The sequence below is a fragment of the Branchiostoma floridae genome, chromosome 19 (genome assembly GCF_000003815.2).
Source record: "Branchiostoma floridae strain S238N-H82 chromosome 19, Bfl_VNyyK, whole genome shotgun sequence".
Classification (NCBI taxonomy): domain Eukaryota; kingdom Metazoa; phylum Chordata; class Leptocardii; order Amphioxiformes; family Branchiostomatidae; genus Branchiostoma; species Branchiostoma floridae.
In genome coordinates this window covers 158,068-174,892 of record NC_049997.1, presented here as the reverse complement: position 1 = coordinate 174,892, position 16,825 = coordinate 158,068, and the positions used below count along the sequence as shown (strand labels likewise).

Sequence of the window (16,825 nt, the reverse complement as noted above, 5' to 3'; positions counted from 1 at the left end):
TGACAGACAGGGAGCCAGACAAACAGGGAGCCAGAAAACAGGGATCCAGACAGACAGGGAGCCAGACAGGGTGCCAGGCAGACAGGGAGCCAAACAGACAGGGTTCAAGGCAGACACGGAGCAAGACAGACAGGGAGCCAGACATACAGGGAGCAAAACAGACAGGGAGTCAGACAGACAGGGAGCCAAACAGTAATGGAGCCACACAGAGTGCCAGGGAGAAAGGGAGACAGATAGGGTGCCAGACAGACAGGGAGTTAGACAGACAGGGAGCCAGACGGATAGGGAGCCAGACAGGGTGCCAGGCAGAAAAGGAGCCGGACAGAGAGCCAGACGGAAAGGTTGCCAGACAGACAGGGGGCCAGACAGACAGGAGGCCAGACAGACAGGGGACCAGACAGACAGGGAGCCATACAGACAGGGTGCAAGACAGACAAGGAGACAGACAGGGTGCCAGACAGAAAGTGAGACGGATAGAAAGAGTGCCAGGGTTCCAGGCAGACAAGGAGCAAGACAGACAGGGAACCTGACATAAATCGAGCCAGACAGACAGGCTGCCAGACAGACAGAGATCCAGACAGATAGGGAGCCAGACAGACAGGGAGCTAGACAGACAGGGAGACAGACAAACAGAGAGACAGAGAGAGAGCCAGACAAAGTGCCAGACAGACAGGAAGCAAGACAGGGTGCCAGACAGACAGGGAGACGGACAGACATTGAGACAGACAGATAGGGAGCCAGACAGACATGGTGTCAGACAGGCAGGGATTCAGAAAGACAGGGAGCCAGACAGACAGGGAGCCAGACAGACAGGGTGCCAGACAGACAGGGAGCCAGACAGACAGTGTGCCAGACAGACAGGGAGCCAGACAGACAGGGAGTCAGAAAGGGAACCAGACAGACAGGAAGCCAGACAGACAGGAAGACAGAAGGGTGCGAGACAAACAGAGAGCCAGAGAGGGTGCAAGGCAGACAGGTAGCCAGAGAGACAGGTAGTCAGACAGACAGTGAGCCAGACAGGGAGCCAGACAGGGAGCCAGACAGAAAGAGTGCCAGACAGACATTGAGCCAGACAGATAGGGAGTCAGACAGACAGGGTGCAACACAGACAAGGAGACAGACAGGGTGCCAGACAGACAGGAAGCCAGACATATAGGGAGTCAGACAGACAGGGAGCCAAATAAAAATAGTGCCAGACAGACAGGGAGCCAGAAAGATAGGGAGTCTGACAGACAAGGAGCCAGACAAACAGGGAGCCAGACAACAAGGATCCAGACAGACAGGGAGCCAGACAGGGTGGCAGGCAGACAGGGAGCCACACAGACAGGGTTCAAGGCAGACACGGAGCACGACAGACAGGGAGCCAGACAGACAGGGAGCAAAACAGACAGGGAGTCAGACAGGGTGCCAGACAGACAGGGAGTTAGACAGACAGGGAGCCAGACGGATAGGGAGCCAGACAGGGTGCCAGGCAGAAAAGGAGCCGGACAGACAGAGAGCCAGACGGAAAGGTTGCCAGACAGACAGGGAGCCAGACAGACAGGAGGCCAGACAGACAGGGGACCAGACAGACAGGCAGCCAGACAGACAGGGTGCAACACAGACAGGGAGACAGACAGGGTGCCAGACAGACAGTGAGACGGATAGAAAGAGTGCAAGGGTTCCAGGCAGACAAGGAGCCAGACAGACAGGGAATCTGACATACATGGAGCCAGACGGACAGGGTGCCAGACAGACAGAGATCCAGACAGATAGGAAGCCAGACAGACAGGGAGCTAGACAGACAGGGAGACAGACAGACAGAGAGACAGAGAGAGAGCCAGACAATGTGCCAGACAGACAGGAAGCAAGACAGGGTGCCAGACAGATAGGGAGACGGACAGACATTGAGACAGACAGATAGGGAGCCAGACAGACATGGTGTCAGACAGGCACGGATTCAGAAAGACAGGGAGACAGACAGACAGGGAGCCAGACAGACAGGGTGCCAGACAGACAGGGAGCCAGACAGACAGTGTGCCAGACAGACAGGGAGCCATACAGACAGGGAGTCAGACAGGGAACCAGACAGACAGGAAGCCGGACAGACAGGAAGACAGAGGGGTGCGAGACAAACAGAGAGCCAGAGAGGGTGCCAGGCAGACAGGTACCTCTGTAAAAACCTTTGGGTTCTGGTGGGTTAAGTGAGTTAAACAGGGTTAAATTGAGTTTTGAGGGTTAAGTCGGGTTCTGGGAGTTGTGGGGCATTTTCAGAGGGTTCAGATTCGCTAAGGTCCAGTGAATCTTAACCCTCATTAGCCGGGTCGATGAGTTCCGCTGGGTTAAAATGGGTTTAGCGTGGTAACCCTCTGCCGTTGCAAACACTTAGTCAATTTCTGCTGCCGTGCCGGCAAAAATGTCTAAGTCCATAAATGCGAACCATGTGTGGGTTGCCTGTCGCGGAAGCCGTGCCGCAACGCCCCCTTCCGTACGCAAAGCGCAGTGACTGAATCAGCGATAAAGGTGACTCTGAAAGGTGACAGCAATGGAGCTTGGCTGCTATTATTTACTCAGGGGTAACTGGACCAAGGACGTTATACATAACGTCCTTGGCTGGACGAACAAAAATTGCGTTCACCTGACGCCTAATCATATTGGGTTCTGGATAGCAGAATTGAATTAAATTGCCCAGGAAAACGGGAAGGTTAGAATTTCACTATTCTGACTATGGCGTGCGCTGGCAGATCTTAATGATTGTTTAAGTATGGCGGTCAATCTTCGGAAATCTGATCTCTCCCTATACCCAGCGTAGCTGGTAATGTTAGAACAACAACAATCATAAAATTAACGTTGCAAAAAAAGTTCGTCGACCCCCAAAAAGGAACTCTAACGGTCTTGTTGACATAATTTGTTACACACACGAGGAAGGCCCCACCCCCAGTGATTTACGGACTGTGAAAGAGAGCCACAAGATCCCAGCGTGTCTCATGAGAGTGCACTGGCGACCACGCCGGCAGAATCACACGTGGTACTGCGCGACTGCCGCCTGATGCCCTGCCGAGGGAGCCACAAACAACACTGAGGGGGCGTCCCACTGCTGCATGTCACATTTTTATTTAAGAAGACCCTTCATGCATACATTTGAGTATATATACAATTGGATAATGAAACGGTACAATGAGAAATTATTTATAGACCTAATACACCTCACCTCACCCCGTCCCATGCGGCACTTAATAAGCCCATGGCCAGTAAGTAACCCACAGATTCGCCTCCCACGGTCCTGGGCCACAGTCACCACAATACCATCACTGAGTCTCCGAGACTCCAAGAAGAGGTTGATGGGGAAAACTGTGACTTTATAGTCCAAATGCGACCTCGAAAATTCAGGCAAATTTCACATTATCGCTGACACTTTACATGCATGGCCTGACAGTATATTGCCGGAGAAATGCGAAATTTGCTGGGGGAGGTTTGGCACAGATTCAGAAATATTATCATGTCGTCAACAGTTGTGGAAGGTCGCAATCGCGAAGGAAGCATTAATTATTTCGGGACATCACACATTCACAGCAACTTGAGCACGCTGTCTGTGCAGAATGTAAAATAACTTGGAAGTACCCCCGCCTTATACCCCTCCCCCGCCCCCCAAGTCCTGTTATGCAAAGAAATGAAAATCTTACTGTCTTACCAAGGAGGTTGAAATTGGTCTTATTGAAAGTCCGCTTATGGAATGTCCCCACAAACGGCGCAAACACGGCCCTTGGAAGTTCTACTTTCGTCTTGAAATAATGTCCACCGGTGTTGTAGTTCTCCTCACCTGACTGTGGTGAAAATAGAACACCGTTCCCAGGCCATGCGTGTCAGCAGTGCCAGCAACCTCTGTTTCCCGCCAGTTTCTTCGCGTATGCATACGCAATAGATGTCCCAGGGGGTAAATCAAAACAACAGATCTACTGACATATGGCAGTGTTTTATCGGCGTTGGGTGTAAGGATTCTGAGAAATGCAGTCATTTCCAGGAGAACGTCAAAAGAAAAGGTCCGACCGTGACAAACTTTTAAGATGTAAACGGTTGATGCTAGTCTCTACCAGACTCCGGTTCGCTGAAAAAATCGTAGAAATGGAACAAATAGAGGAGTAAGCCGGCCAGAGAACTATAGCCGGGTAGGGAACAGTCGCCCTCGGGGACCCCGACAAACTCCTCGGGTGGGCGGAGCAGTACTAAATCCACATAGTCCCATGATCTATTAAACTCTATTTGTTCCATTTCTACGATTTTTCCAGCGACCCGGAGTCTGGTAGAGACTAGGTTGATGCGATGTCAGAGTATTCTGTCTTACAGATGTCAATGTATTTAATTGATTACTTTGGTTTTCCAGCAAATGTTTATCTGCATGTAGGCTATCACATTGTTTCCAAAATTAATCTAGAACTTAACACATATTTTACAGTTAGATTGTATAAATAAACCGTGTGTATAATTAGTTTTTTTTCTAATAAAAAGACTTTTCAACAAAAATTAAGCTCGAATTCGTTCCTCCGGTTTCTCGGACCTCTCTGGCTTTCTTATCATTTTTAGAGTAGAGTACTGTGCGTCCATTAAGTCCTGCAAAAATCAATGTCTCATTATACTGTTGATACACTGACTGATATTGCAATAAAATTATTTCCCACATGTTCATGCAAGGAACATGTGGACGTTATATGTCCTTGGATTAATAGATAAGCTTTTTTTCTACCAAAATTCTCTCACGACCATTGCCTTGCGGACTGGCCCTACCAAAAAACACACTCCTACCACGTGCTACCTAAAGAATGGCATTACACGAGTATATCGGAATAAAAAAGCAACACAAAAGGAAGTTTGGGTTGGTTCCGAAGTGTATCGGAGTTTAATCCAGCTGTATAATGAAAATATGCATTTATGCATGCCTTGCTCTTTCAACCTCCTTGTTGGAATGTACCACGGTTCCCTGTGAGGTGAACTCCTACCATGCTGGACAGGGTGGGGCAGGCTATCGCTAGTTCTCGGTAGCAGAAGCTGGAAGAGTAAAACAATTTGTCAGGAAGTTAAATTACCAACATATTTGTCAGTCAAACCTGCCCAAGCGACCAACTCTTCTTAGCGACCAACTGGCCATTACGACCGCTTTTTCTCAGTCACGAAAATTTCCCCCATTGACGTAAGCATCAACTGACCTCTTCACAACGACCACCTAGCCAACGCGACTGTGACCGTCTAAAATTGGGACCGCGCATGACCAAATACCTGCCCATAACGACCGCGTCGTTTTTAACCTTGAGGTGTAATACATTTTCGATGATAACTAGCGCGATATTGTGCCAGTTTGCGTCGAATTTTGACTGCCATTGCGATGTTATGTTCAAAATAAAGATGGTGGCGGAATCTGCACGTGGGTGGGCCAATAGGGCAGTCCACTGTAATATGGGAGGAAAGTTCGTTGTAAGAAAATATAAATTTAGCTGTTACAGAGTTTTTTTTTTAATCTCTAACATTATAAAGTGAACAAATGCTAATAGGTATTTTAGCTCATTGTTCAGTAAAATTCACCAGGCTTCACGGAAACCATTTATACTATTGTATCGGACTCGTCTAACCGACCCGGTGGTCGTCTTGGGAAGGTTTGACTGTAAATGGATCAACCGCAGTGCGTCGGTACCGATGCTCGCGGAAGATTAATATTCGCCATATTTCTAAGCCGGGGCCCAGCCGGGCAGCTTTTGGAAACGAAGAGTATGATATTAAAGACACAAAACTACACACGGGGTAAGGAGCATAGTCGTGGGCATTATTTGTGTATATTTAAATTTCCATTTTTCGTTTACACAAAAAGCTTGGTCGGGCCCCGGAAATGTGACGTTTGCCTAAGCAGTAAAAAAAGCAATCGAAATCTTTTAATAGATTATCCTCAACTTCGTGTTTCAAGATGACATTTTACCTACTTACATGTAAGAAATTGGGAGTATTATTGTAAAATCCAAAGCTAACTATCGTGATATCAGTGCAGGGACTGTTTTTTTATGGTACACGAATCCGGAATCACATAAAATCAGTTATGTCGGTTCCAAAACACGTTTTGAATATAAGAATGAATGTCCCGATTTCACTTTCAGACATTCAACGTAACTGAAGATCACAGCATATTTATTTGATATCAAAGAAGATGCAGGAATGACCGTTAATAAATCGTCTACTAGTTTCGTGAAGCAGTCGGTCTAGGTCTCTCTAGGCAGGGTTCACCATTCTACCGTGCACTGCGTCTATGCGACTGCCAATGCAAAAAATAATTTTTAGGATAAGTGTTATACCTATTCCTTTCTGTATCTGTTTGGAGATTAGGAAAATAATCTTTAATCCTCAATTTGTTTATTTAGTATATAAAATAGTCGCGACAACCTGACTAAGAATAGTTAATTATTTTAAACTAAAATCAAAGTCGTATATGACAGACTTACATGTAGAAGCGCTCTTTTCCATAGCCCTTGCCTTTTCCTTTTCAAGCTCATGGTTTCTCACAGATTTGCACTTGTTCTGCACCGTTTTCTTTAATGTGCGCACAAACGTCGGGTTGTCTGGCCGGCTAACCTCATCGGGTTTGATGGTCGCAAGGTGTTCTGAGATTGACCAAACAAACACAGTAAGTAATTTTGACTTACATAAGTCAGCAAGTGTACCTGCATCTATATAGCCGTTAGACTGCCGCCCTGCGACGTAACACTTCTATATTGAGAATGATAATTGACAAGTTCATTTATATACATTAATCAACCTTTTTATCCACAACGTAACAATGTATGAGAAGTTCTACAGCAGTGCATTTACGGAACATCAATACTTATATCTACACAATTGCTTTCACCAATGATAAAGAGTTCTAGTAACTTCTACATGACTAAAGACTAATTCTGTGTCCTAAGCCCTGTGTCCTCCATAAGTAGCTTTCCCTTTTTCTATCTCTAAACAATGTGCACTGATTGGCATTTTGTTTATGTTGGCAACAATTGGTTGTGTAATTTAATGTAACCCTGTCCCCCAGAGAGGTAAGGTCGACCCCGTCCCCAAGAGATGTGAAGTCGACCTCGCTCCCCGAATTCACAGCCTCCATGGCATCCCTTATGAGTGTCACACTGAAGTGAAGTCATTTTGAATTTAGAATAGATTTGTGGTTTGCTTTAACTTTCTTATCTCTTCCCGCAAGTCAGAAACAAACGTGTCCTTCAGACTTTCTTTGGCAACTTTTCTTAAATGTTTGGCCACTTTGGCGTTAAGGAATGGGTTTATCCAAACATTTTGAAAACCGTGTCTGCACTTTTGTATTTGAAGACCCGGTACTGATTCTGTTCAACTTCTACCTCAATATGGCAAGCATATTTTTCTATCATTTGAAAGATCATTTAGTCCGAGCCATTAAACGAGACATTCGACTCACCCCGCATTGCCGCCATCCTGTTATGATCCAATTGTTTGAGCTTGTACCTCTCATTGGCTTCGTATGAACTGTGTACCATTTCATCGGTCGTGAATAGGGCATCCATTAGGCTGCTGATCGCCCCCTTCAGCGACTTGCCTACAAGTATCTCGTTGAGGAGTTCCGGTATTTCTACCTTCCTCCAGACTTGCCCAATGGCCACTGTGGACATCAATACGATAGGTTTTAAATTGCCGGCCAATCTTTATCGATATTTCCCTTAACCATGTTACATGTTACATGTATAAGTATTGAATAGACATCCTTTTCCACATGTATTGCATTTCTTAATTGATTACGCAAATAACATGGTGAATTAAAATGGATATGTACTACTAAGCATCATACTAAGTATACAGATGTCACATGATGACTAAAATACCAACCCAGCATATCTGCTTTATAACAACTTGTGTGTATAAACACATAAGACCCAGCACGTGGCTGTTAGTAAAGCTAATGGCACAACCCGTCGTACGTAGCCCGATGGCACACAAAGTTTTGCCTGCACGTTAAGACTTCTACAACGTGTCTGCACGTTCCAAAATCCGTCAGATTCGAGGTCGTACGGAGGCGGTACTTACGGTACGGATCCCAAAAGATTGCCCACATTTTGGTACGTAGACAGCACGTATTAGCGCGTACGGCGGGTTGTGCCCTTAGTTTAAGATAATCTACCAGTTGTACTGAGGAACACTCTATGTACGGGTGATCAATAAGTTCTCGGCCTCACCCAGAATTAATAAGCACAACCCAGATTTCGAGGCACAACTTCATAGTATGAAGCGTTTTATCAATATATCCTCCAAATTTCAAATCCTTGCAGTCATTACTTTCCATGCATTCGTTTTTATGAAATCAGAAAGTAAGTGGCGAGTAAAACAAGGGTGAATTGTGATCAGACATGTGTGGGTCGAGTTCCCCATGCCGTAAATTCTTTGTCATTAACAAAAGATATCCTCAAAATGCTTCATAATGATTCTCTTCCTATTTCAAACAGAAAGAAGTGGGTGTCTGACTTCCAACAGCACACCTCAGGTCGCAGCTCAATTGTCCACATTTTTTTCCTTCTCCCTTACCTAACGTTTGGGTGTCGCCTGGAAAGTAATGATCACAATGATTTGAATTTTGGTACACATTCATTCATATAAAACTTTATACTTGACTATCTATGCTTCGAAAATCTGAGTTGTGTTTATTATTTCTGGGTGAGGCCGAGAACTTATTGATCACCCCTCGTAGTTCACCCCTAGTTGATTCTCGTACTAGTGCTTGGACTTAAACAGATAACAATCTTATCAAAGCTTTGACAAATTGACACGTCTTTATGATAGCGTTTAACACGTTGACTGCTGGTTATGATGATGTACCTTTTTTGACTTGAGCCTGAGATGTAGGGTCACCCCCGCCCCCCTGGGTGTTGAGGACTCCTCCATCTCTGGGAGGGGTGACGCCGCCGCCCCTGCTCCCGTCCGTTGGCGAGGTGACGTGGAGCCGGGCCGTCGACGAGGTGACGCGGCTCCCGTTCGTCGGCGACCTGACGTGGTGCCGGGCCATCGGCGAGCTGACGTGGCTCCCGTCCTTCGGCGACCTGACGTGGTGCCGGGCCATCGGCGAGCTGACGTTGCTCCCGTCCTTCGGCGAGCTGACGTGGCTCCCGTCCTTCGGCGAGCTGACGTCGTGCTGGGCCATCGGTGAGCTGACGTGGCTCCCGTCCTTCGGCGAGCTGACGTGGTGCCGGGCCATCGGCGAGCTGACGTGGCTCCCGTCCTTCGGCGAGCTGACGTCGTGCTGGGCCATCGGCGAGCTGACGTGGCTCCCGTCCTTCGGCGAGCTGACGTCGTGCTGGGCCATCGGCGAGCTGACGTGGCTCCCGTCCTTCGGCGAGCTGACGTCGTGCTGGGCCATCGGCGAGCTGACGTGGCTCTCGTCCTTCGGCGACCTGACGTGGTGCCGGGCCATCGGCGAGCTGACGTGGCTCCCGTCCTTCGGCGAGCTGACGTGGTGCCGGGCCATCGGCGACCTGACGTGGTGCCGGGCCATCGGCGAGCTGACGTGGCTCCCGTCCTTCGGCGAGCTGACGTGGCTCCCGGCGTCCTTCGGCGAGCTGACGTGGTGCTGGGTCATCGGCGAGGTGAAGCCGACCTCACCCCCCAGAGAGATTAGATCAACCCCATCCCCCAGAGAGCCCCCGTCCCCGTCCCCCGGAGGGGAAAGGTCGACCTTGTCCCCCAGAGAGGTAAGGTCGGCCACGTCCCCAAGAGATGTGAAGTCGAACTCGCCCGAAATCACAGCCTCCATGGCATCCTTTATGAGGGTCCCACTGAAGCCTGTGTCCAGGGCGGAGGAAGATGATGGTAGTCGGTGTTTCGTTGTAGCAGGTGGTGTAAACTCTGTAGACGCTGTGCTGGGGATTTTCGGATGCTGTGAAAGCAAAGAAGTTCGATTATTTACAGGAGCCCTAAACTTGAGCAGAGACTGTCTTTTTCCAAAAGATATGAATTTGAGAATGTAAACACGCATGCTACTTTACATTATACGATAATCTACCCACTAGTCTCACATACATCAAATAGTATTCTGTATACTACTCCCAAATTGTATCAAGTAATAATCTCAGGCAATGGCTGAAAACAATGTGCCTGACATGGCCTGACAAAAGGTTGCTGATTTTCGATTCACGCATAATGTATTGGAAATTTACACTTCCTTCTGGAAATCGGTACTCCTTTAAAACATGATAGTTGTCTTACGGTTAACAGCTTAAGCGCATAGTTCATAACGGGTGTCGATTGAAATTACTCTTGTATCTTAATGATAAATGCCATCTATGCTACAGTGTCTTTTGATCTACCTTCATTTCTATGAATGCTATTACTCATTGTTGCTGTTTTTTTTACATATGGTTCCATAAATTTAAAGTAGAATAACCAGTGTATGTTGCTTGCTGAAATAAAAGATTCCAGATACTAAATTTACCTCGGGGCAGCTATTCAAACTCTAAAGTCTCTTGTCAATACCTACCTTTCCTCTCTTCAGAAGGTTCATCATACAGTCCACATTTTCCCCCAGGTTTTCCACCTTTTCATCCTGGCCTTTTAGGGCGTCCAGTACAGGTACCAGACACCCCATAACGATATCCTGTAACATCCAAGAACGAATAATTGAAGCCGTTGGACTTGATGGTGCACCCATCCTATATAATATTTGGATAAGAATGCAAAACTCTTGGAAAGCTGCGAATAAAAACGGTGTTATATGACGTACAAATAGACGTTCAGAATCTCGCGTTTGATGTATGGGAGTTGGTGGGGGTTGGGCGGGTCGACAGGAGTTATGTAGTCAGCCTAGTTCAGTGATGTAAGTTCAAAGGACAAGCCACTTCCGATTGATAACTATAGTCCGGAACTTTTGTGTAATGAACGCCATCTATCACCTGGATTACGCAGTTCTTTGTGCACTTATTTGGCAAGTGAGTCATACTCAAGTATTTTGCCCTCTTTTCATTTCCTAATGAACTTGCTAACACTACAGTTCTGACACTAACATGCCGCTAAAGCACTCTTACCTGGATACTCTCAGCTGTAAGTGGAGCTCCGGGGGATTTGGCGGATGTCTCCTTGGTGTTGGTGGACGCTGTGGTCTGGGTGGATGTCTCCTTGGTGTTCTTAGTGGATGTCTCCTTGGTGTTCTTAGTGGATGTCTCCTTGGTGTTCTTAGTGGATGTCTCCTTGGTGTTCTTAGTGGATGTCTCCTTGGTGTTCTTAGTGGATGTCTCCTTGGTGTTCTTAGTGGATGGCTCCTTGGTGTTCTTAGTGGATGTCTCCTTGGTGTTCTTAGTGGATGTCTCCTTGGTGTTCTTAGTGGATGTCTCCTTGGTGTTCTTAGTGGATGTCTCCTTGGTGTTCTTAGTGGATGGCTCCTTGGAGCTCTCCTGAGACGGCTCGACTACCACAACCTCGTCACCTACAACAAAACAAATACGTAATGCGGGTCGGTTGTCTGGTCGATTCTAATTCCTATCTGAGATATGCTGTTTATAAGCTAAAAGCTGGTCATGGAATGATGCTAAAGGCAAGAGATAAAGTGATCGAGTTGACTTTGGAGTGCTTCAAGTAAAGGAATTTAATGTCTTGGTTATTGTATAAAATAAGATTATTAGATTGTTAGAGTTGACATTTATTATTCACAGCATGTTCATTCATGTTCAAAAAAAAAATATATATATATATATATATATACATATCTACCTTTGTCTTCGGCCATCTCTGCAATGATGGACATCGTGGCCTCGATGCCAGATTCTGCCTGCGCCTTCTTGCGCCTTTTGTCTTCCTCGGCTGTTTCGTTCTTTCCCTGTTGTGGACAATATGAGTTAGAGTTGACATTTATTATTCACAGCATGTTCATTCATGTTCAAAAATATTTTATAGTGTAAGCTAATTGAATGACGAAAGACAAGACAGAACAACTTTGATAGGTTTATTTACCTTGCCACTGTTTTCTCTGGGACTCCCATTTTTCCGTTTCCCTTTCGTCTCTTCTGAAAGGATACAGTAGTATAAGTGAGAGTATAAGTGATCGATCATACAATTCATCATACATTATTTTCTTTTGTAGTATTCAGTATCGTTACGAAACGGAAAGAATAATGTATAGTATGGTCGTGTCTACTCACTGTCCCCTTTGCCCTCCTTGGAGCTGCTCTCCTCTTTGTTCTTCTTGGGCTTTCCCTTCTTTGGGCATGGCTCATCATCTAACGGAAGAGAAAAAGTTATGTAATTACTTTAAGAGCTGATTTCTGTTCAGCTGCGAGTTCTCTCCCGAATCAAGCGCCACAAAAACGTTTGTACGTATCACCAAGTATAGAATTTTATTTTCACCTTGTCAGGGGTGAACGAATTTTATGACATTCCAATGATTTATGAAAAAAGGCACCAATCACAAAGTGAAAACGCATAAACCTTGATGATACAAATCCGCATTCCGGGATCCGTATACAAAGCAAGACAAAGATAAACTTGAAAGGGTATAGAACCAAGCTGCCAGACTCTGTACAAACAACTACAACAGGGATGCCAGTGTTACCAAAATGAAAACAGATCTGCAGTGGACGTCACTTGATGACAGAAGGAAAATGTCCAGACTTTGCATGATGTACAAAATGACCAATAGGCTGGTGATGTTAAAGACTGTTAAGTATCTAATACCAGCTCAAAAAAGAACAAGAAATAGCCATGACTTCAAGTACCAGAGTTACCAAGCTAGGATTGATGTGTTCAAAAATTCGTATTTTCCTAGAACTATCGTAGAGTGGAACTTGTTATCACCAAGCACAGTAGGGGCCTCTTCTCTGGATAGTTTTAAAAAACGCTTGCAGATAGATGTGCAGAAGTTAGGTGTGACGGATCGTTCAGTGTAATATAACCAGCTGCTGCCGCGCCGCGTGCCTGCGAAGCTGGTGTGTTACGCCGAAGGGCGGTTATACCGGCTCTATAGATACAGATACAGATACAGATACGCACTTATCACTATGAGAAACCAGGGGCTTTATCAGATAATATATCAGATACCAGTCGAACCGCAGGCCTTTATGCGCATCATGTTCTGCGCAGGTTCTCTGAGCTCACGTTCAAATCTCGCGCTCCTTCCGCCGGGTAATCTGATTTACGAGAATCCGCGAGAGTTCGCTTCTGCGTACAAATGAGCTTGTACTTGCATAAAGGGTTTCCGGGTAAAACTTTAGCTTACGATTAAGTACACTTTAGTTTTTCGGGGGGGGGGGGGGGGGGCAAAACCGTTTCTCCCATTTTATCATCGTTTTGGTGTATTGTCGAATAAAGTACAAACCCTCCTCCATCATTTCTCGGATTTTTCTTTGTGTGTCAACTGCTGGGGCCATACGTGATTTTTGTCCGTACGTTTTTTTGGGAAGGTCACGTGGGAAGGACTGGCAAGATATGTCAAAACACGTAACTCGCACGGTTGCGCAAGGTGTAAAGGTGGGTTCACACGTGCGTTGCGTATAATAAGGTATATATTCAAGACCGTTTGAGGTCCGTATGAAATTATTAGCTTCTACCAGTCTCCACAGATAGCCGAAAATATAATACAAATTGAACAAATACAGCCAGATAACATGCCAGAGGATTTAGCTGGACGCAAACCATACTCCTATTAAATCATATGACAGCTAAATCCTTTCCCGCAATTTTGTTACATGTTTATATTTGTCCAATTTCTACTATTTTTACCAGTGAACTGTGGAACCTTCAAGTGGCTATTAAATAATTTCATACAGACCTCAAACACACTTGAATCATATATGCACGTGTGAAACCCGCGGCTTCAGGGCGTGGTCTGCAGGAATAAACCCTTCCGAAGGAATGACCAAAGGAGTTGTTTGTTTACTAAACAGGCTGATTCTAGATCTGCGTGGGATCAAAGAGGTGGGATGATGGTAGAAACCCAGCATGCAGTCTGAGAGAAGATTATTAGGGATTACCAGGTCGTTAACACAGAACGAGCCCGTTTCCTTTTCGCACATTCTTTAGCCAGTAATAAGAAAAGTGTTTAGCGCAGCCCTTCCCCGGTGGTTTATGGCCTAAATCATCTGAAGTGCGAATCTACTGCGCAATCTATCTTTTTGATCAACAAAACTGTTGGAGGTTATTACCGACTTTCAGACTATCCACAATATATCTGATAATTCCACTCGTCCTTCCTAAAGAGGGGGTCATGACCACGCTTTACGTTAAATTCACGAAGGCCGACAACCATTTACGCTAAAATTAGAAAGGTCGACAACGCTTTACGCTAAATTAAGAAAGGTCGGCAACGCTTAACGCTAAATTCTAGAAGGCTGGCAACGCTCTGCAACATACAGAGGTGGCGACAAATTTCGGATTTTGGGCGAAATATTGCTCAACTACGGTGTGACAATGCCACGGGATTCCGGAGGCATGCTGAGCAGCTCCTTGAAATTTTGATTCCCTGAAACGCTATTTCCTGCAATTTGAGGGGAGAATTTCGCTGACATAAAAAAGCTAAATTTAATAGCATATTTATCAAGATATCCAAGGGTTTCGGCTTTCCTTTTCTGAGGATGACGCCATCCAATATATTTTACCATGTCGGCCATGGGGCACACTTAGGTGTCGCAAGTAAGGTCCGGTGAAATTTTTAAATCCTGACCCTCTCAAACGCCATTTCCTGAATTTGTCTTTCTGGCTATCATATACAATGTAAAGCTAAATAGGATGACATTTCTATATATGACAAAAAAGTGTTTGAGGGCACACTGCCCCGCCCCATCCTACCAAACGTATTTCAACATCTGGAGCGCCGGAGTGCGCGAGGAATCGCAAGGAGGCCAAGGAAAGTTATGAAATCTCTCCCTCTAAAACGCTACTTCCTGCATTATCATGGGCTAATGTTGCTGGCAGACTAAGCTAAGTTCAATGACATTTGTATCAGTAAAAAGAAGTTTTGAAGGCGACGCGCCATACATATTGTCAACATGCCGATGGCCGAAGGGGAAAGGCGTGGCAAGCGAGGTATGGCGAAATTTTGAAATCTTGTCCATCTGAAACGCCATGTCCTGTATTTTGATGGGGGAAACTGGCTGTTAGACTAAGCTTACGAAAATCGTGAGGCAAGATTCCAATTCTTAGGCTTGATTACGTTTTACGTTGAAATTTTAGGCTCGACTACGCTTTACGTGAAATGAACTGGCTACGGGTGGGTTTACGGGAAATTTTCCCACCCTCACAAAATTTGGCTTTTCTACGAATTACGGGAAATCAAAAAGGCCTGCCTTCGCCTTACGAAAAGAGCATGCACTGACCCTCCCAAAACAAACACATCTGCTGTGCTCATCAAACTACAAGACAAGCCCAAATGCTAGTAAGTGATTTGTCAAACTGGACAGCACTAATTGTCTTTTAAGACAGGCCATGTGGTGGAATGCTATCCCATGCCGAGTGTTATCAGACTCATAATCACAACAGAATGCATACGACAGCGTTTGTTTTCTAAATTCCGGGACATAAAACAAATTCGCCTGGAGACAATGTTAACACGCCCTCACTTGAATTTAAAAAAGAAAAACACTAGTTATTCATAGATCCTAGAGTAAGGAAAAACAACATGATACCATTTTTCTTTCCCTTGTTTGTCATTGCAGAAGAAACCTTTTTCTCAGTATCCGTTTTGTGATCGGACCAAATCCACTTGAAATAACAACAATTCAGATCATCAATATCATAAATTCGCAGTGATATGAGCTCGTTTATAGACAAGATGAAGACGAGATGAAGACAAAAAAAATAGTAACACAAACCACTGCTAGCCGCTCCGCTTTGGTCCGCCTCCATCTTCTTTCTAGAAGGCGTCCTCTTCCTGGATCCAGGGACACTGGATTTTGACGCTTTGTCCGTGATTGCAGAGTTTTCTGCAGCAAGATCCTCCATCGCCTTCTTCGTCCCTGAAACAATTATTGCAATGATTTTTATCTTCCCTTTCTCACATCTTTCTGCAAAGCAACGGATAAGACGAGTCGTCGTATCTCTAAAAACCGATCTCGCAAAAGTCCCGTCAGGACCCATCAAATTTGACATGGAAGTTAGTCCCGGACAAATCAAGTTGCAGCGGTTATTGAAAGTTGCTGGAGGTAACGAGGACATAACGATTGAAGGAAAGAGACGCTTCCAGGCCAAATGTAAGTAAAAGATATTCTTACCTGTGAAAATCAGAGTGGCTTCGAGAAGATCACCCTCCCACTTGGCAAGTGTCTTGGTGTACTTAGCCATCCCTACTTTTGGATCGTAATCCGGTATGTACGTCACAGGGATGGCGGTGAACGTGTTGTCCACCTTCCACTCAACGACAGCCCAAGTGTTATCCATGACTACGCGTATACTATACGGGGAAAGAATTCGGAAGAAGAAATCTTGCCACGTCACTCGTTTGTATCAAAACTTGAAGTGAAAGAATGACGCGGCTGGAGTAGGTAGACACTCTTGTCATCGTGACTGATTTATAGTACCAAACCAACCAATCACATGTTGTTCTTTCCATTCACAGTCTCCATGGCAACTCTCCAAGCAGACGTTTGGTTGAGCTGTTTACTTTGCTTTTCGAACAACCGCCCTTCTAGTAAACACGAATGACTCCAGCCAAGTTAGGAGGTTATTTCTTGATGACTGAGTGGCGGAAAAAAGCCACAAAATATACGCGGCATAGTAAAGGGTACATTTATTACCGAGGCTCCAATTCACAGAATTTGTTTCAACCTTTATTTAGCCTTGATTTACATACAAGTAATCCGTTCGGCCTGAGCCGGTTTTCAAGGGT

The 16,825-nt window shown here is 45.5% G+C and overlaps 1 protein-coding gene across 2 annotated transcripts; it reads right to left on the bottom strand.

The window, feature by feature from the left end:
- Nucleotides 1-4,844: 4,844 nt before the first annotated feature.
- On the bottom strand, nt 4,845-16,396 carry LOC118406706. Of its 2 annotated transcripts, XM_035806964.1 has the most exons (11): nt 16,212-16,396; nt 15,813-15,956; nt 12,150-12,227; nt 11,962-12,014; nt 11,722-11,827; nt 11,040-11,437; nt 10,496-10,612; nt 8,842-9,895; nt 7,433-7,633; nt 6,459-6,617; nt 4,845-5,022 (listed from the first exon to the last, which is right to left on the bottom strand). In XM_035806964.1, the coding sequence occupies exons 1-11, from the start codon at nt 16,375-16,377 to the stop codon at nt 5,003-5,005; spliced, it is 2,496 nt and encodes an 831-aa protein (XP_035662857.1). In that variant the 5' UTR covers nt 16,378-16,396; the 3' UTR covers nt 4,845-5,002. The 2 variants fall into 2 exon arrangements, with proteins under 2 accessions (XP_035662857.1, XP_035662856.1); XM_035806963.1 differs by having other exon boundaries at nt 15,813-16,396.
- Nucleotides 16,397-16,825: the final 429 nt, after the last annotated feature.

Coding starts and splice junctions, on each gene's coding strand:
- LOC118406706 (XM_035806963.1), bottom strand. CDS start 16,377: ATGGATAACACTTGGGCTGTCGTTGAGTGGAAGGTGGACAACACGTTC. Junction 6,618..7,432: donor CAGGATGGCGGCAATGCGGG/GTGAGTCGAATG, acceptor GGTCAATCTCAG/AACACCTTGCGACCATCAAA. Junction 5,023..6,458: donor GGAAAAGAGCGCTTCTACAT/GTAAGTCTGTCA, acceptor TTACTCTTCCAG/CTTCTGCTACCGAGAACTAG.